General features: G+C 40.1%; 2 protein-coding genes and 1 long non-coding RNA gene across 5 annotated transcripts; 2 read left to right on the forward strand and 1 right to left on the reverse strand.

Moving 5' to 3' along the window:
* Window positions 1–3,703: 3,703 nt before the first annotated feature.
* On the reverse strand, window positions 3,704–5,036 carry LOC146453182 (uncharacterized). The gene is made up of 3 exons (XR_014859556.1): window positions 5,022–5,036; window positions 4,547–4,643; window positions 3,704–4,065 (listed from the first exon to the last, which is right to left on the reverse strand). It is a non-coding gene; the product is annotated as an uncharacterized LOC146453182 (long non-coding RNA).
* A 235-nt stretch (window positions 5,037–5,271) lies between these two features.
* LOC146453183 (beta-4C adrenergic receptor-like) lies at window positions 5,272–12,517 on the forward strand. Of its 3 annotated transcripts, none has more exons than XM_085096941.1 (2): window positions 5,272–5,296; window positions 10,781–12,517. In XM_085096941.1, the coding sequence occupies exon 2, from the start codon at window positions 10,782–10,784 to the stop codon at window positions 11,676–11,678; it is 897 nt and encodes a 298-aa protein (XP_084953067.1). In that variant the 5' UTR covers window positions 5,272–5,296; window position 10,781; the 3' UTR covers window positions 11,679–12,517. The 3 variants fall into 3 exon arrangements, with proteins under 3 accessions (XP_084953067.1, XP_084953066.1, XP_084953065.1); XM_085096940.1 differs by lacking the exon at window positions 5,272–5,296 and adding an exon at window positions 7,347–7,595; XM_085096939.1 differs by lacking the exon at window positions 5,272–5,296 and adding an exon at window positions 7,986–8,253.
* A 567-nt stretch (window positions 12,518–13,084) lies between these two features.
* Window positions 13,085–18,382, forward strand: LOC146453184 (uncharacterized). Its single transcript, XM_085096910.1, has one exon. The coding sequence runs from the start codon at window positions 13,085–13,087 to the stop codon at window positions 18,380–18,382; it is 5,298 nt and encodes a 1,765-aa protein (XP_084953036.1).
* The last annotated feature ends 2,346 nt before the right edge of the window (window positions 18,383–20,728 follow it).

Genomic DNA, 20,728 nt, shown 5'->3' on the forward strand with positions numbered 1-20,728 from the left:
TTCTGCCTCGACTCCATGCCTGTCTCTTTCGTAAAACGTGATGCGCGTTGAACTGTGGGCCGTCTAGTAAATATAATTTAAACCGGGTGACTAGAATTACAAAATAGTTTTCATCTAGTCCCTCGTTTCCATCAAATCCAGCATCATTTTGTTTTCATTAACTAAATGCAAAGACGGCTACTAAAACTTTGTGAGATTTCACTCTTGTGAAAATCAGTTCCAGCTATTGACATCAAATTAAAAGCATGCACAAACGGTTTGGCAATGTAACTTTCCAGTTCCCATTTTCTCTGGTCGTTTTGAAGAAGATGCTTTTGCTTTATTCTAGCCAGCGGTTCACAGTTTTCAAGGCCCCCGTATTCTATCTTGCGTACAATTGCCATAACAGTGAATCACTGTTCCTTTGTACACTTCAAGTCATATCTCAGTTCCAAGTTTTTATGGACTTCACTACCGCCAAAAGAGACGAAACGATCCTCAATGATTCTTTGTTCCTCTATGTTGCGACTACTAACTTGGTATTACCAAGATAGCTTTAAAATGATCCCTTTTTGTCAATCAGCTTATTGCACGTTGGAGATAAGCTTCGAAAATTAAGTAATACTCAAGAGAAGGACATTTTACCCTTTATTTTCCCAGCAAAAACGTTTGTTGAAAGCTGTTATTGTATGGACTTTTTTAATTCTCTTGAATGCCAACAAGGACTGGCGGTGACCTTCTTTCGCCATCTGCTCTGGAAAATGTCACCTGGTGAGGTCCTGAAAGTTCCAGGTTTGAACGATTCAACAATTTGAAACCGTTTTGATAACAGTTGTCCAAATCATGATTAGCTTTCAGGTGAATTAAAATAAAAGGTAACCACATTCGACTGTGATTTCCAGTCCCTGCAGAATTTTCTGCGGAACAGGTGTATTCTGAGTAACCCTACGTCAACCAGGACAACAATAATGTGCACGTTTTATGTTTTGTCCTTAGTAAGCCTCTAAGGCTTTTGCAGGTTCCTAACTGTGACTAGGACGAAGCTATTTGCCTGGCTTTTAATTGAAACCAACATTAATACAAACACTGTTGATTTCGTGCCATTATGGTACGTGGGATCTCAGATATAAACATTTTAAACATATCAATCAGAAATTCCTAAAGTTTGTTGAATGATCAATCATCTTGAGCTTCCTTAGTAGTTGTAAGAGCTTCTTGTTGTCCCCGATATTCTATCTTTACCGACCAAAATTGAACTCAGCGAAAGTCAGAAATCACTACCAACAGAAAACTAAAGAAAATCTATTTATCCATCCCAACAAGAACCAAACTGCTAGATCATTTAAGTAACCCGCTAAATTATCTGAAACATACATTTACATTTGATGAAACAAATCTGAAAAGATACGCTCTACGAAATGCATTATCTGGTAGCCCTGGTGGTAGAATGAAGGATCACTTTTGCCATTGATTGATCCATGCATAAAATCATCGTTAACACAATCAACCCATTTATATACAACTTATAAATATTCGAACCCGTATTTTTTTTTTTTTTTTTTTTTTTTTTGTATTTAGTTAAAAGCAATCTTCTTGAGCGACTTGGGGCCTCTTCATATGAGCCCGGTCGACCGGGTTGGCTCGGTTTCCGAGATCTCGCCTCGCCACTCTCTTCTTTAAGGCGGGCTGGCCCGCAAACCCCGAGATCTCGGTAACCGAGCTGGAAATTTTTTCCAAACCATTGCTCTACATGCCAGTTTAATAATGTGTTTGAGCCGCCAAGTCTATCGTTACCTGGATGAAAATACGTGATTTAAAATTTCACCCATTTAAAAAGAGTCACAGTCAAATCTGAATTAATTTTCTTTAAAATCATATAACAGTTAGGAAAAATCCTGTGACAATAAGTCAGCTTATGACGTCAACTGTGGTTACGCAACATAGGGTTTTCGCTCGTTATGGTAACGTCGACGATTCGCAGACTTGTTTCCACGCCTAATCGCGCTTGTCGACCGAACCGAGCTGCTCTTCTGAGGCTTGGAACCAAGCGCGACAGCGCAGGCGTCCTGACGCCGACACAGCGGTAAAACGCATTGCGCATGTGCGAACCACTGAACTTCCGGTCAGGGTCGTATTTCCGGTTAGGTATTAAAACCTATTGCGTAAACAAAAAACTCCCGTCGCGCGAAGTTTAAAAACAAAACTCAAGAGTTACGAAACAAACTTAAGTACAAAAAATGTTTTCCTGGCCAGTTAATTTATTTTGCTGTTTTCAAACCTTTGCACCAAGGGGTTTGGTGCTTGCACCAAGGGTGAAAACCATGTTCGAAAATGCGACCCGCCAGCGCTTGAGAAGAATAGTTTTGTCAGTCCGTGGTTGTTGTTGTGCTGTTGTTCAAATGTTGTTCCTCGCAAGACGAGAAGTGTGGGAAAAGGTTAAGTAAACGAAAATGCGGAGGCCGACATTTACTTCTTGATACCTCAGTTAGCCAGGGCCGCTGAACTTCCAGTTGGCTCGATAGTTTGTCGGGTTCACTGGGACGAAATAAGGAGGGAAAACAGACGGTGTTCGCTTTCTCAGGAAAACCACTCGCGAGCTCTCTACAAAAACGGGATACCTTCTCGACTTTATGCCGTGCTGGACGCTGTTGGAAAGGCAGGTAATGTTCCTTATCCTATGGGAACAAGGTGGTGCAACAAACGTGTTGAGAACGTTGACCAAGAAGAAAAGTTCACCTCGTAGAATATAATTCGAAAGAGGCTGGTACCTCAAAACAAAAGATTAGTTACATGTCTTTGCTAATGATAACTGAGACACAGATGACGCGCACATTAATCTGTTCTGAGCTTCATTGTCCAATTTCGGCTCTGGGTTGTGCATAATTTTTAAGTGAAGAGCAGTAGCTGTGCTTGCAAGGACCACCGTGATAAAATAAAAGGACCGGATCCTGTAGTAAAGGAGCAATAAATTGTAGAACAAATAATATAAAGAGCAAGGCTGGTTTCACAGTCAGAGAATTATATTTTTCCTTTCCAATATTTCAAACGGCACGGCCTTTTTTTATCATCAAACATACCCTGCCTTGCTCTTTATATTTATTTTTTCCATAATATTTAAGTTTGCCTTTTACTTTCACATACAAAGATAACTTCATCACTATAAACGTTAATAAGTTTGCAACCCCAAATGGTAAACCTTGATAAAAATAGCTGTTGTATATTTGTTCAAAGTAAAGGAATTTTACCACAATTATTGTATATATTTAGCAAAAAAAATAAATAATAATAATAATAATAATGAGAGATTTGTAGAATAGTTTTTCCAAATCAGGACACCAGGAGGAAAATACCAACTTCTTCTGGAGCTGTGAAAGTCAATTGTCATGGAGATGTCCTAGTAGAAAGACAGGTATAGAACAGCATTGAAACAGTTTTCAAAGACTCCTCAGGTCAGTTTAACCGCACTGAGCGAAAAAAAGATTCTCAATAACATAAAAGAGATATTTCAGTAACAGCATTTCTACCAAACATCTTTCTGAAGGATTACACTGATCATCAACATGTATATATCACTATAAAAATAAGCAATATCAATATTGTAATAGTTTTTTTCATTTGTAAGAGGAGACAACAATCATCTATGTAACTTATAAAAAAGTACCCTCAACCCCAGTGGGAATGAAATTAAGCCTCAGTATGAATATACATATTCTGATGATCACAATTTAAATATGTGGATGATATTATTATCCTCCACATATTTCTTATGGTACTAGTTGTGAGAGATCCAAGAATAAGTGATGAGCATCGTGTATTACAAGAAAGAGAACATTTGTTTTATTGCATATCATAGCATATTTCTGGTAATCTTGATTACACAATAAATAGCTGACTTGACTGACTGACTGACTGACTCGACAGGTATATTGATTTCCCTTGCCTTGCATATGGGGCGGCACTCCCAAGTTGTGATTGAAATAATCATGTGAATCATCAACCAATAATATAAATATAATATTACACATTTGATTCTTCTTTCACCATGAGGTTTCCACATACAGAATATACTACTATCATATGAAACCCCTGAAATGAAATAAACAAGAAAAATTTAATTATTTTCTTACATATTTACTTACAGTGTACGTAAAAAGGGGCTACAAATAATATTTATTATTATTATTTCAGGTCACAGAAGACACATACAATGCATGAGGAAGAAGGATTATTTATTTGGCAACATGGGGCATCCAGAGATGTGATAAATTCTGGCAGAATTTTAGGCTTCAGCACTAATCCAATCTTTTCTTAGTTATCTTTTTTTGCTTTGGGCAAATTTAGGCTTTTTAAGAGAGAGAGAGAAAGAGAAAAATTAAAAATAGAACAAAACGTCAAGTAGCCTGCTTAGGTCAAAACTTGGCGTCGCGAACAGAAGTGGGCGCTTTTCACCAACTTATTTTGCAACCAGAACTTTTTTTCAACCATGCTTGCATGCATGTTGTAGCTTTAGCATCAGGTTGAATGCTTTGGTGACCATAATTTTCAAAGTTTGAAGTCATTCATTTACCAGACAAGATAACTGAGTGGAAGGCTTCAGACTTGCGTCGTTCCTCATAATAACATTTGAAACAGATAGACCGTCCTTGCGTCTTCCTTGGGTCTAACTATAATAAATATATATAAATGGGAATTTGTAACAGTCTTCCCAAGAACATCTGTTGCAATAATAGAGTGTGTGCACGGCTGCCATGTTGGAGGACTGAAAACAATAGAAGATATTTGCATGAAAATAGAATATATTTCGCAAAGGAAAATCATTGCATTGTTTCGGTCCTCCAACATGGCCGTCGTGCACACACTCTATAGAGCTAGGTGTTAAAACACGAATTCACCAACCGACAAAATATTCATGACTTGGGCTGAGGTGGCGGGCGAACACGCATCGAATCAGTATCAATTCACATTTTTGGATGTTTTGTAAAAGATAATCAGTACCACTCGACTTCAGAATCAACCATTGTAAGAAATTATGGTTAGCTTACCTTTTCTTAATCATTGGTCCACTTTATCTTTCACATGTGGTTAATGATCTACGGCAGGAAAGTTTTTTTTAAAAACTCCAACAGACCGAAACATAACCCTTACCGGAAAGCGTGATCTCGACCGGAAATGCCCAAAATTAGCGCATGCGTAGACGTTTTGCCGCTGTGTTCCTGACGCCACGTTCGGTCGCGTGCCAAGACGCTGGAGACGAGGCTGATGGATTCTCAATGAATTTAATATTCAACCAAGAGAAACGCCTGAATCCATGCCACTGGTATGTTTATTTATACACTTAAAATTTCGTTTATATAAACAGGGAATAAAACGTCGAGAGTACGCTTCTCTTAATTAATTAAAACATAAAGCCGCAGTAGACTCAAGTCAAAAAGACGGGTATCAGCTTTCGGATAAGTAATATCTCCGTCCTAATCAGGCACAGTGTAGTCATGCTCCTTGTCACACAGGGCAAAGAATTCAGTGCTAGACAAGAGTCGGCTCATTGATTGTTATTTATTTACGCCAATCGATATTAATGGATACCTATTTTTCTGTGAGATTGCCAACAACAATAACTAGCAATTAGGGCTTCATATCGATTCATCATTGTATCCAGGATCGAGGTCAGATATCGATTTCTATCGAGTGACTAGGAATAGTTCATTTTTCCGACTAATGGGATTTGTCGGCACGAGAGACGCAACACAAATGGGCTTCAAAGGTAGGGGGCGTAGGGAAGAACCAAAAAATATGAGAGAAAAAACTGAGATCGTCCCCAGTGGTCACTGAAACAATTTCCGCGGTCAGTGCAATAAGAAGCGATGTGTTGACTGAAGTGTGATCCATTCTGCTTTTAGTTTCCTTCGCTCTTGGGGGGCTCTCCAAAAACTATGCAAGTCCAGGGGTTGGGCAGAGTAAAATTTAAAGTCCGATAGTTAAATTTCACTTGTCCCCTATCTCCCTCCCTATAAAGAAGCACGCAGGAGAAAATTTATTTGGTATACTGTAAAGTTGTCCAGTTTCTGACCGGTACCAGAATACGATCAATCAAAATTCAATCGAACTTTTTTGATCGATGTTAGGAAATTCTGGAAAACAGCAAAGTTTGAAAATAAACTGAACGTTTCAGCTTTCGAATGCTTGTTATTGTGGGCTGAAAGCTCAAAGGTAACTTAAATGAGAATACCGTTTTTCTCGAAGTGAGTTTAACTTTGCAGGGCAGGCTAAAATTTACGTATTTCATCTCGCAGTGAAACTACTGCTGATGTAATACGAGTCTATTACACTATTACTCAAAGGAATTCGACTAGATTTTTATCTGTTAGTAAAACAGGAAATAGAAACCGTATCAGGAATTAAACTGCACGTGCCCTTTCCTGAATGGTGAAATTGTTTGCATAAATTCTGTCGAAATGTAATTTCATCACTTAAACTTTTAGTCTAACTAACAAATTCATAAAATAACTGGCTGCATATAGTTCTACAGAAACTGGCCTCAGTAAATGGTTTTCCGCATTTAGTTGTTATCACTGCATTTCTTCGTTGTCTGTGAAAAGAGATACAAAAAAAACAGATACAGCTATGGTCGGTGCTTGATTCCTTTAAAATCGATTTCTTTTTCCAAAGTCTGGAGTAAAATGCTAAAATAACCGCAAGAAAGTGAATTATTTCTCGTTTGGGTGTTGAAAGTTTTCATGGACAAGGCAATTATTGTGGTGGTCGGATACTGGGCAGCTAAACCGCTCTGCGGTGAAAAAGGGAATTTTTCCAGGTGTCAGATTGAAAGTTAAAAAGATAACCTGCCTTTCATTACATTTATGTGCAAATGGATTTTCTTGAACCAAAATTTTAAGTGATCTCTGGCCGAGAAAGAGACCATATAGTTGTTACAAGTGGTCGGTTAAGTGGCGGAAACTGACAACTTACTGTAGTCAAAATCAGACAATTTTATAAGCCCGAAAAGCCTGGTCAAGGGACTTTAAAAAGGCCTGGGGCGATGGATGACACCCGTCTGCGGAATTTGTTTATTACTGTGGCTACTCTTGTTTTAGGTTTGTTTTGAGAGACGTGACAAAGGGTGATCCATTATTCAAACAGGATTTTAATCACGCAAACCTGGCTGACTTTGGCATTTGAATGTTTGTTTGTTTTTTGTAAATCAACAATGAAGACATGAAAGTATTTGGACAAGATCGTCGACACAATCAAAAATGCACACTTTTTCATAATCCTTCCGAATCATCTTATCAATCAATATGTAAAAAAAAAACACAAATTTAATTAAACAGATCATGAGACAATATTTGATCCATAGGTTGTGAGGTGACCCGAAGATAATGTTATTTTTTTAGGCGTATTCAGATATAACATTGCTCACTTACTATGAGAATCCATGCTGGGTTTGTGTTCATCAGACAGTGGTCTTTTTAATAGTCGTTCAAGTCTTTCTTGTGATGAAAGAATATAAAAGCGAATTATTTCCCACCAGCTGGTAGATTTTCAAGTAAATATTGTGTGAGTTTGCTGAATTCCAAGAGCTGTGCGTCTTCTCCTCAGGTGTAGCGAAACAAACTAAGGTGAGCATAAAGTTCTGAAGTGAGCAAGGGTATCCTGTGATGCAGAAAGGATCCATATTTTTGTTTTGTATTGATAATCTTACTTTCCTTGGCCTACACACACATCCAATGCGTTATTCATAAAGTAAACGCTCATTTTATGTTTGGTTATCATACGTGATGTACTTACCGAGACACAGCATCCCTTAATGCCAGGCATAAATGAATATGCACTGTCAGTTTTATTTCAAAAGCAAACAAAAGAGTTGGCCTTGATCACCGATACATTTTGATCAGGACACAAATGTTAACAATATTTCAGTCTAAATGTAATAAAAGGCAGGTTATGCAGTGAATTGCGCAATTTTACCGAGTCACGTAGTTCAGCTTGTCTCTGTCGCATTCGAAAATTAGTCGTGCATAATTGACAATGTAAACTGAGCCGCGTAGTAACGTAATATTTTCGCGTGCAAAGACGCATCCATTGATTCTGTAGGAAATACATAATTGTTTTTGGCCAGATACAAACCTACTAACACGTTTAATAGGAAAATTAGGAGCATGAATGGATTGGTCGCTTGAGTTTGAAGGAAAGTTGAAGAACTTAGGTGAATATACTGAGAAGTTTAGAACATGTCAATTGAGGCATGGCATCTAGTAGATCTACTCCTTTCCAAAGGTGAAATTGGGCTTCATTCTATATAGGGGAATAATGAGGTATAGAGAGTACTAAATGGTATTTCAGTACGATCAATGACACTTCAATTGCATGTTTTAAAGCTGCAAATCTTAGCATTTGGAAGCTACTCGACACTCGGGCAATGTCAGACGGCCAGTCCATTGCTAGCAACTGCTAGTGGAGTCACGCGCTGCTGGATCTGGTATTTTAATCACATAGGACATATTTTAAAGGTAAAAATGTTAGAAAAAAGGAAGCCGAAACGATAAAAAACAACTTGATCTGTATTCACTGGTTAGAAGGCCATTCATGGAATTAACGTTAGTCTATAATTAGCTAAACTCTTCGTTGGCATTGTTGCGGATACAGTTGACTATAAAAAAAGCGAAAAAACTCAACGACGTTTCGGTGTCATCCTGGCACCTTTATCAAGAATGCATATTTTTATAGTCAACTGTATTTCTAAATTTAATCTTATTGTTGTGGATCAATCGAATATTTAATTTTCGCTGTTTTTTCTGGAAGTATAACCAACTAGTTGGACCTTCGTGACTTATGCCGCGATATTGATCTTATCCCTGGTGGTTGTCGTTGTTAAAATTTATCAAGGCTTATTGCCATATATCGTGTCCTCGTCAGTCGTGCAGGTCAAGAGCATTCAAAAGTTCCTTTTGGTGACTCTTACTGAGATATTAAGAATTTTAGAAGTGTTCTTGAATGTTCGGATGTTTGTGGGCAGGAGATAAAATGACAATTTTATCCAGTAGGATATCGTGAGATTTAAAGCGAAAAAAAAAAAAGAACAATAAATAAATGGAAGAGGCCGACAAAAACAGGGGTTTGGATTCGGTCTGATACGTTTCCTCTCTCCTAATTAGAAATCATAACCATCCCAAAGATCAAACAAGAAAGTTAAATTCCATACAAATATGGCTGAAAAAAAGTCCCGACCTCAGTGAAGGAGAAAACAGTAAAAAGAAAAACATCTTTTTAAAAATTCCTAGTCATTTGCTGTTCCCGAGAGTCGCCGCTGATAGGTTAAATCAATTTACATGCAGATGGAAATGAATTGAAGTGATGAAGTTTTGATATCATCATGAATCATCAAATAATCACCTTATGGCTTAAAATGCCCCAGGCTATTTAAACTATGGATTCTGGAACATGTGAAAGCAAACCTAAGTGTCAGCATGTTATCTTGCCATGGCCGATCCAGACCTTCAGTTAAGTGGGGGGCGAGCTCCCTCGGCCTTAGTCTAAAAGATAAGGGAGGTGAGCCTCCGCTACAATAGGTCCTCCACTGCCTCGCAGACAATAAACCCTTTCACACAAACGAGAGCTATTTTGAGCTAGTTTAGACATGACTCCATCTCAGTCCATAATCTGTGAAAACTTAAGAACTAGGAATCTTTTTCTTTTTTTTACACATTTCTTTTAACCTTCAAACTAGCGACATTTACAATTTGTAATGAGCTAAGTGTATGTGACCACATTAATAAAGGTTACTTACTAACTTATTTATTATTTAAACATATTTAAAAATAACTGTTTGCCCCAAGAGCTCAATGAGCTTACACATTAGCTCTAATTACAACACATAATATTTAATTGAGACAGGCGGTTAGAATCTCTTATAAGATGCTGAACGCGGCAGGAAATTTCAATGTTTTCATTGTTTCTCAAAAAAGAAGAGCCAAATAAAAAGAATTCAACTTTTCGTGAAAGTTACGAGTGGAGAATTAAGCTCAACTTTTTAAGAATTGAGGACTGAGCATTATATCAGATCTGCTGGAAAATGAGACTTCAGGTCGGTGTTGAAAATTTCTCGTTCATTTGTCTAGCTCAGGTTACCGGGAAATACTGGGAAACAAACGGACCTCTGGAAGTGATTTATACAGCAATACTATCTTTCAACCGATGTTAATTGCATACAAAATAGCGTCCACATCAAATAAAATTAGGTGTAAATATTGGCCGAACTACTTGTCACCATGAAATGTTTGGAATGGCAAGCAATACATCCTCTATAAAACACTTCAACTGGTTTCTACCTGGAAAAAGCGAGTGGGTTTAGCACCACGAACAACGGTAACAAGGTAATGAGGTAAAAGAGATTTCAGAGCTGACGTTTCAAGTGTCAGCCCTTCGTCACTGAGAACTAAGCAAGGAATGGTTTATGTGGAGCTGCGCTATTGGTGGGAGCAAAGTAATGAGGAATTAGTCGAATGAAAAGCGTTCGTTGATTCCGTGGGGACAGAGAAGTGCCAATTTGGAAGATGAATTTTTGCGGCTTTCTGTGTTACCATGATGTAAATATATGCTACAGACTGCCACATGTTTGTACGAATGGTTAGGCAGGTTAAAGAGTAAGTGACTGGTTGATATGTAACCGTTGGATGCATCTTTGTCATTTCTTTCAAAGTCTCGAAGATGCATGTACTAAGCCCGAATAACAACCGAAGAAAATGTCAGCAATTAATATTGGCATTTGAGTGATTCGTTCTTCTTCCTTTGTTTACTTCCATAGAATGAACGTATCAAGCACGGAGAACAAGGAAGAGGGATGGAGACCAAGTACTTCAAATCATGAGATCGTCCTATGGTGCACAGCATTTACCATCACATCTATTGCGGTACTCTGCGCAAACGCACTAGCTATCGTTGTGTTTACAGTAAAAAGGTTATTGCGCAAGAACAGTAATGTCCTTCTGTTAAATTTGGCCTGCGCTGACCTAATGATCGGCGGCATTGCGATGCCTTTATACATTTGTATCTTCTACAAGTCTCTTAGAGGCTATCATTGGCACAACAGGGTCGCAAATGAAATCTACGTTTGCGTGGATATTTTTGCCGGGCTGTCATCAATGTTTATTTTGGCAGTTATTGCTTTGGAAAGAGTATACTCTGTCTTCCTTCCCTTCAAACATAGAAGCACATCCAGACGAATCTATTGGTCATCGGTCGCTCTTGCGTGGATCATGGCCGGATGTCTTGCTTGTGTAAAGCTTTTAACCTACAGAGGAATATTGCCTCTATCATATGACAACAACGTCATCTTAACGTTCGTTTCTCTCGCCCTGGTCACCATAACTGTCGCCTACGCGTTTATTTGGACAAGAATCCACTCTCGTAGAAAGAAAACCAATGTTATCGTGGATGAGACGTCAGTTGTACAAACAATGTTAATAGTCACCGTTACATTTTTATTAATGTGGCTTCCTATTTTTTTGCTTAACGTGGTTGGAAGTTTTGATCATCGAGCACTGCTCAAGGTACCTCCAAATGTCGTATATTTTGCAAAATTAATGCAATATTGTAACTCTGGGGTCAATCCCATTATATATTCCTTAAAGATACCGGAATTCGGAAAAGCTTTGAGAAGACTGGGGCGTAAGAGTTCGACAAGGATTGTGAGGACAGAATAATTATATTTTTATCATGTAAATATTTTTTCCCTTAAGGAACTATCTATTATTCTGTCCATTGTTATAAGCACAGATGTAAAAAACGTACAGTGTTCTGTTAGGAAAATACGTATATACTCATATTGAAAAGCAACGATTAATTTATGTGTACCTTGCGCATGCGGGTTTAGGTCCCAATGCATGCATAGATGTTCTCCCAAGAGACCTGGCCCCGGTTGTTCAAAAAGAGCGGATAACTATATCCAGCGGATAAGTCGCTATCCTGCGGATAAATAAGTATTGGTTGGAGTACATTTTATTCACTGGATAGCGATTTATCCGCTGGATAATGTCATCCACTCTTCGAACAACCAGGGCCTGGAAAATAAATCTTGAATGTTTACTTGGAATGCACAAAAATGCAATGTTAAAAATTTTAAATAAAGTAAATGCTCATTTAAGCTCCACACCCCCACCTCCCGCTCTGTTAAGCCCGCGTTTGAAGACCTTGTTCGTTATTACCAACCCCTCCCACACCGTCACCGTCACCGTCTCGTCCCAATGGTGCAACCCCCCCCCCCCCCAAAAAAAGAGGAATATTTCGTGTACCAATGCCCAAAACATCATTTAATTTGTATATAGGAAAATTTGGTCTTTACTCTGGTCACAGAGGTTTTCTTTCTTCTTTTTGCTCAAACACAATTGAGCCCCGAAGCGGCGACAACGAAGTCAGGTGGATTCTTCCCGCCCCGACTTCAAACGAATTTGATGTTACTATGGCAACTAATTTTTAACAGGTTCCCAGACAATGGAAGATTCCTGTTATTAATGTACAAAAATTAAATTTCTTTCTGTAAATTTTATGTTTTTATATCATTTGCGTGTTTTCTTTTCATTTTGCTTTTGGTGGTTTTCTGTTGTTTTGGGGAAATCAAGAAATCCAAGATGGCCGCTATTTTTGAAATCTTGCGCAATTCCACGTCATATGACGTCATCGCGATCCGCTGGGGACCTCAAAGGAAACATCTTTGAACGTACTATCCATCCTCCAAGTCTCATTGTCATTCCTCGCGAAGCGAGGGCCGAAGGCCCGAGCGTAGCGAGGTTAATAAATTTGTCGGGCCGAAGGCCAGCGCTCGGGAGCCAAGCCGCGCGAATTCGAGCGGAAAATATATTTATATATATATATATTTTTTTTTGAAGATGTCCGTTCTGTTGCCTGGCAACAGTGCGCAAACAAAGTATGAATGACGTCAGACAAAGGGTGGCGTAAGACGCAATTCGTAGTTGCTATGCAACACAACCGGGTTCAACCGGTCAAAAGTGGCCAGGACTGGTAACTATAAAACCAAACCGCTGCCTCACAATGGCGCACTCTCATGTTTATTCATTGAGGGCCGAACGTGTTATTCATCACGGAGTAAAAAATGTTTAGTATTGGTGAAACACTACCAAATTGTGATGCAAATGGACCACAGGAGGACGCACAAGGGACAAGACATATTCGCCGAGGGAGATTAAACAACGAAACTCCTGAACAACGTGAAAGGCGACTTCAGATTCAGCGCGAGCAGCGAAGGAGAAGGAGACATCAGGAAACCACAGAACAAAGACAACATCGCTTGGCTCAGCAAAGACAGCGCCGTCAGGAAGAAACAGGGGAGCAGAGGAACCGGAGATTGGAATATCACAGGCAGTACAACCAAGGTAGGCGTGCATTAGAAACTGTAGAAGATAGACAGTTTAGGTTAGATTTAACTCGTGCTCGCTTGAATAACGAAACCCCCGCGGCACGTGAGCTTCGATTACATCGAATTCGAAGTAACCAGGCACAGCGACGGATTAATGAGACTGAACAGGAACGAGATTTACGATTACAAACGCTTCGGACAAACCAGGCACAACGACTGATTAATGAGACTGAACAGGAACGACATTTACGATTACAAACGCTTCGGACAAACCAGGCACAACGACTAATTAATGAGACTGAACAGGAACGCGATTTGCGATTACAAACGCTTCGGACAAACCAGTCCATACGAATACAAGCAGAAAGTGAACAGCAAAGACATGACAGATTACAAATCGCTCGTGACAACACTGCTCGTAGAATAGAAGTTGAAACGAATGAGGAACGACAAAACAGACTCCAATTGCTTCAACAAAATGGTGCTATGTACAGAGAGAACGAGAGGCTACAGCATGTAGAAGATCAAATTAATCGCGATAGTTATATTTCCAACGGGTGGAGAAATGCAGAACAGCCTTTACACGAACAACAATGGGTTCAAACTGAGATGGCAAATTTCCATCGTGCAATGAACAAATTAGAACACCGACAATGTGTAACCTGTAAGGAAGCTTGGCCAACAAACAATGGTTTAACACTTCAGATTTTCGAATGCCTTAGATGTAAGCGTGATAAGGGAAATCCCAAATTATTCTCCAAGGAAAATGACATGGATCCGGGTTGCTTACCAACAGCATTACAAGGCTTAACTGACATTGAGGAAATGCTTATCGCAAGAGCTTGCCCAATTATGTGTGTTTATCGGAAACATGGTGGACAAAGGGGTTATAAGGGACATGTTTTAAATCTTCCCCAAGACATTCAGGGTTTTCTCTCTAGACTTCCTCCTAATGTTGCACAACTACCGTACCTGATAATTCGAAAACATGGAGCTGACAACACACACAGAGATTGTAGAGTTAGAAGACAGAAGGTTCTTGAGGCAATCACATGGCTGAAGGATAACAATCCTTTTTATACTGACATTCAAATTGACTATGAAGCTCTCCACCGCTTACCCATCGATGGAGTTCCGTCAGATCTCCCTACAGCTGAGGATCCACAGCCAAATGCACAGGAACACGCTGCCGAAGAAGACACATCTCAAAACAATGATGATGGCGAAGATTCTCAGCATAGTCATTCCTTCCTCCCACTTCCTCAAGCTCAACAGTCAGAACAGGATGCAATAAGGGCTTTAATCAATGGAGAAGATCCATTAGACTGGCCATCCAATGATGGTGATCCTATCAATGAATTCCGTACAGAGGGTTTAGCTACTATGGCATTTCCAACTCTTTTCCCTTATGGAAAAGGGGATCCCACTAAGAAAACACGCCTTCGAGAAGTTTCTTTAACGGAAGGCTTCAAACACCTTATTAAGTATGTAGACTGTTCTACAACAGGAACCTTTTCCTGGCGCTTTGCATCACACCCTCGATTTCCATATTGGGCACTCAACATGAAACAACGCCATCAACTGTTGTCCCAAGCTCGCATCTATCTCACACAAAATCCAGAAGACTCCAATTTAACAATCGAGGAACTTCGTCAAATGGTAGGACAGATGTCAGCCAACCAGCTCATGAATCGCCTTCAACGTTACGTTGCCAAGATTCAAGGGACAAAGCAGTACTGGTATCAGCGCTACCAGGAACTTAAAGCACTCATTACACAAAAAGGGGCTCCCACCTTTTTCTTCACTTTCAGTGCAGCTGACAACTACTGGCCAGATTTACACCGACTGCTACAGGAGCCAAACAATGCAACACCTTCCATTCGTATTAAAGCTGTCATAGACAATCCACACTTGACAGATTCTTACTTCGTTTCCAGACTGGATGAATTTTCTAACATTTGGCTAGATCGAGTATTGCACACAGAATGGAAGTGGTATCGTTTCGAGTGGCAGGCGCGAGGCAGTATTCATGCACATGGCTGTGCAAAGCTTACAAATGATCCAGGCCTTTGCAACCTCGTAAACACAGCTGTGCAAGGGTGGAAACTAGAGCGAATTCTGCAACTGCAAATGGAACAACCAACCTATGAACAGATGGCAGCTGACTTTCAACCCCAAATTGAAGCAGGACATCAAGCAACAACAACTGTTATAAAATATGCAGACTGGTTAGTAACCACAATTAATGAGGCCATTCCCCAGGAAAACTGGGTTGTCCCTTCCCCACATCCATCATCTTTACTAATTCAAAATGTGCAAAATTTCAATGATGACTACCAAGCCCTTGTCAATTCAGTTGAACGTCACACAAAATGCAGTACAGCATACTGCCTTCGGAAGAAACCTGGACAAGAAGCAGAATGCCGCTTTAATTTCCCAAAGGACTGTCAAGAAGAAACATCACTTGACTTCCAACTGATAAGAAAAGCTGGCAGCGATGACCAGGAACTAACAGTTGAAGAAGTCACCCAAGCTCGAGTTAAAGTAACCCTAACTACTAAACGCAATGATAGTCGTATTAACTCCCACAACCGAGTAATGCTACAGCACTGGAGAGCCAATGTTGACCTTCAAGCCATCGTTGACACTGACCAATGCATTCGCTACATGGCTAAGTATGCTACTAAAGGTGAACCAAGATCCCAGTCAGCCACTGAAATCCTGAGTCTTTGTGTAAACAAGCTTCGGGACACAGACATAGCGACAACTGCATTGCGAAGTGCAATGATCCAAGTTGTTGGAGAGCGTGACATAGGATCACAAGAAACCGCTCACCTGCTTCTTGGGAAACCCTTGTATTCATCAACATTCTCGTTTCTATGTGTGTCATTAGATGGTAGTCGAAGAGTTCGGACAGGGCAGGACGAAAATGACAATCAAGGCGATGAAGCATTAGATCCTTCAGTACTTGATGCTTATGCTGCTCGAGCTAACTGGCAAGAACAGACCCCAAATATTCTTGATCTCAACTTGGTTCAATTTGCCTCAGCTTACTATGTGTCGAAAGGAGAGCTCAAACGTCGTAAACAAGAAGTAATCATTCGAACATTTCCCAATTTTTCCTCCAATCCATCCGGACAGAACTATGGAAAGTACTGTAAATATCAGCTGATTAAATACAAACCATGGTCTGGTGAAGTTAATACTGCTTGGAATGGACTTCAAGACTCAGATGACATTCACATACAATGTTACCATGCATTTCTTACATTGGACAACGCTGGAGATTACATGCCCATGTTAGCGCAAGAGCAACAACAAGCTCGACGTTACACTGAGGAAGAACAAGACGATGATGATGACGAAGATGATGAACCACAGCATGAAGAAGAACCGGAAGAGTGGATGCTCCTGTGTCGCTTAAATCAACAATTTGACCAAAGTGTCTCACAAGAAAACCCAACTCAGCAAAACTTCCACTTTGACTGGACGACAGCAGGAAGGACAATGCCTCCTGGTTTAGTTCGTGAATCTGCAAATTGGATCACAAAAAGGAGAAATGAAGCACGCGAAGACCCAACTGTTGTACACAGGAGACAACACCAGCCTGTTAATCTAGAACAACTAAATGTAGATCAGCGCCTTGCTTACAACATAGTTGCTATGCATCATGAAGCTCTCAACAGTGAGGCACCAAATGACCCTCTTCGCATGATAATTACAGGAACAGCAGGATCAGGCAAGTCATTTTTAATCAATGCATTAATGACCGTTCTAGGAGATAAGTGTAAGCTGACAGGGACCACTGGAATTGCTGGATACAACATTCAGGGTTGCACATTACACTCTGCGTTGCAGCTGCCAGTGCGTAACCACAACAATTCTGACTTACAAGGACAAGCACTACAACGTTTGCAACTTCGCTTCACTGGCAAGCATTACCTTATTACTGATGAGATGTCTATGCTCGGACAGAGGACATTGGCTTGGGTCGATAAGCGTCTGCGCCAGGCTACAGGTAAGCTTAATGAACCACTTGGAGGAATTTCAATGATCTTGCTTGGAGATTTCGCACAATTGCCACCTGTTGGAGACAAGCCTATTTTTGCAACATCACCCAGTTCAATTCTAGGTCAACATGGTTTTTCAATATATACTCTTTTCGAAACAGTGGTGATGCTAAGGCAAAACATTAGACAGGCAGGAAATAATCCACAGGCTGAAGTTTTCCGAGAACTTCTTATGCGTATGCGAAATGGCCAAAGCACGCAATGCGACTGGCAAAAACTTTGCGAACGTACACCACAGCACATCAACATGGACAACTTCAAAGATGCGCCACGGTTATTTTTCGACAAGGCAAGTGTAGCAAACTACAATTATGAGAAACTTAGCAACCTGGCAACACCAGTTGCTCGCATCTCTGCTGTTCATTCAGGCAGAAATGCAAAGGCTGCTACATCAGATGATGCTGGAGGTCTTGAGGCTGTCACATTTCTTGCAAGAGGAGCAGCTGTAATGCTAACATGTAACCTTTGGCAGGAAGTTGGATTGTGTAATGGTGCATCAGGGGTTGTACACGACCTCATCTTCCATCCTGAGCGCCCTCCCCCCTGTTTACCTATTGCAGCACTGGTGGATTTTCAGCACTACACAGGACCACCTTTCCTGCATACACACCCTCAGGTTGTCCCCATACCACCACACTTATTTGAATGGGAAACTGAAGGCCAACGATTGTCAAGACAGCAACTGCCACTTCGTTTAAGCTATGCAATGACCATTCACAAGTCGCAAGGCCAAACATTATCTACAGCGGTTATTGACTTAGGAAAAGCAGAAAGAGCTGCAGGATGTAGTTTTGTGGCACTCTCTAGAGTACGCTCTTTAGATAATGTAGTTCTCCAGCCATTGTCCTTTCAAAGACTCCAGGCGATAGCTAAAAGCAAGCAATTACAACAAAGGCTAAGAGAAGAGGAACGATTACAACAACTGGCTGATATCACCGCACGTCAATATCAGAACCGCGATTAATATTTCACATATTTTACAAATGAAGCCTCATCTTAAAATCTCATATAGGCAGTCTCTAAATGCTACATATTTTTTTCTTCTTAAGGTAAGTCATTACAAGTAAAGTGCACTTTTCAAATTTTTTTATTCCAGCATAAAATTTATTTCATACATTTTAGTTCAGCTAGTGTTGCCAGTATAGATGTAGCATAAACATAAATCTTAACATTCTAACCTCTTCTGCAAGGTAAGTGACAACAACATTGCAGTTCAATGTCAAAACATAACTTTTGTCATTTAGTACTTTTTGCTCAATATCAAAATTATATATCCAGGCTACAGTAAAAACAACTTCATTACTGAATAGTCATGAGGTGAGACTCACGGGAATGCACTTTTTTGACAAAAAAAATAGTAATATCTTATCCATTCAATTTTCCCTCAGTCTTGCCTCGCAACTATTCACTGAGCACTCATAACAAAGAGAAAATTACATCACTGTTATAATTGAAGGGGTGCGCGAGATAAGGCCCTAAATGACTTTTGATGTAGAGTAAAATTCTCCTTTTGTTTCACAAGCGAATGCAAGGAAATTTGGAAGGAGAATTTAGCACTTTATCAGAAGCAACTTAGTGCTTTTTTCCAGGCACCTCTTCAATTACAATCACTTCCCATACTGCCAACTGAAGTTGTATTCTTTAAAGCAACCGCAATCACATGTTATCACTACAATGCACATATTTTGTTTATGCAAATAAAAGCAGTTGCAACTATAACAAATGTTGTACTTATTGATTAGCATGGAGGCAGGGAAGGTACGAGGGGGGGGGGGGGGGGGTGGCGCGGTTGAAGTTTTACCAACCCAAATATAACAAATGTTGTACTTATTGATTAGTATGGGGGGGGGGGGGGGGGTTGCAGGGTTGGAGAGCAAAAAGAGGTGCAATACTTTTCCATACTTCTTTTCCAATGCAGGATTCTCTTTGCCTACATGTTGGTTTTCCACTATTTCTTTTTCCTGATTTGGGACACCCCCCCCCCCCCTCCTTCCTTCACATTTCTAATGCTGTATCCCTAACCTGCTGTTAACCACAGTGTATCACTCCCATAGTCTGTGAGAATGACGTCACACAGAGTGGGTGTGGTAAAACCAATTTAAGCAGGGTGGGGCTGTTTCAAGGAGAACACGAGACCATTGATATTTTCTAGCTGCCTTTGCCCCTTCCCTACAAATCAACTGTACACCTACCCCGAGCTTCGCGAGGTTTTGCGAGTCACGTATTTCTAGTAGCTTTTATACTTGTTATATTATCTCCCGGCTCCAGAAGACAAAAAAACCTGGTCAAAAAATGTTAAATAATCTCGAAAAATTAACGCCCCGTCACAAATCAATAGGGAGCTGCACAAGCTACGAAAGAAGAGGTGACCAGCAGATAAGCTGTTACAGCGCTTTCACAAGCACTTAGGTGGGTAACGATGAAAGCAAAATCAAATAAATAAGGGGTTCTTTCGATAGCCAGGAGCATAGTCAAGTAAGTCAACTTGCACATCGAAGGTGGTGCAATCCCAACCGTCAAGAAGCAGCCAGTCAAGAGCCTTAGACCTCTGTACACGGTCCCCTTGATCGACTACTTCCTGGCCCTGTCCCTGTCCGATAGATAGGTGATATCTGTTGCCATTGAAACCAGATTTCAGACGGCTAACCTCAGTTTTGTAATTTATTTAATCAATAAGAGTTGTCTTTCGTGCCTCATCGTGTCCTCGATGTCGAAAATTCTCGCTAAAAAAAAAAGACGGCAATAAACCGGTGTATGCATAGTTTTAACATCATACTTAGTGACTTTAAGTGGAATCTAATGAGACTGCCATTTCCTCCGTTCAAATTGCAACTTTGGAAAGTCTTTTTAACCTCCAGTTAAAGGTTATATTTGATATCAAGACAACATGGTTCGAATATCAACAGAGTAAGCTGCTAAATTCATGAAATATTAGCTTAAGTGAGCTTTTATAAAGATGATGAGGTTGGGCTGAGGTTGTGTTGTTTCTCTTGGCTTGTCTTCCTCGCCGAACATTCATAATCTTTTTTATTTCCCGCCTTTCCCGTCCTAGGCTCCCGGTTGCTTAACGACAATCAAGTCATGTTGACGACGGCGATGTGGAACCAGTCCTTTTTGTCCCACAGACGTCGCCGTCCTCCTCTCCCGTCCTGGTGTTTTTAAAAAAGCTCTATTAAGACAGCGAGGACGCAGCACGCAAATCGTGAAATTGTACTTTCAGTTTAGTTTCTTGTGTGTATGAGAGATTACGACTGTCTATTCAAAGATTTCTTATGTTTTTAACTTGTTACTATTAAAGTTTTTCTCTATT

Source organism: Pavona decussata, unplaced genomic scaffold (assembly GCF_977016875.1).
Source record: "Pavona decussata unplaced genomic scaffold, jaPavDecu1.1 SCAFFOLD_345, whole genome shotgun sequence".
Taxonomy (NCBI): domain Eukaryota; kingdom Metazoa; phylum Cnidaria; class Anthozoa; order Scleractinia; family Agariciidae; genus Pavona; species Pavona decussata.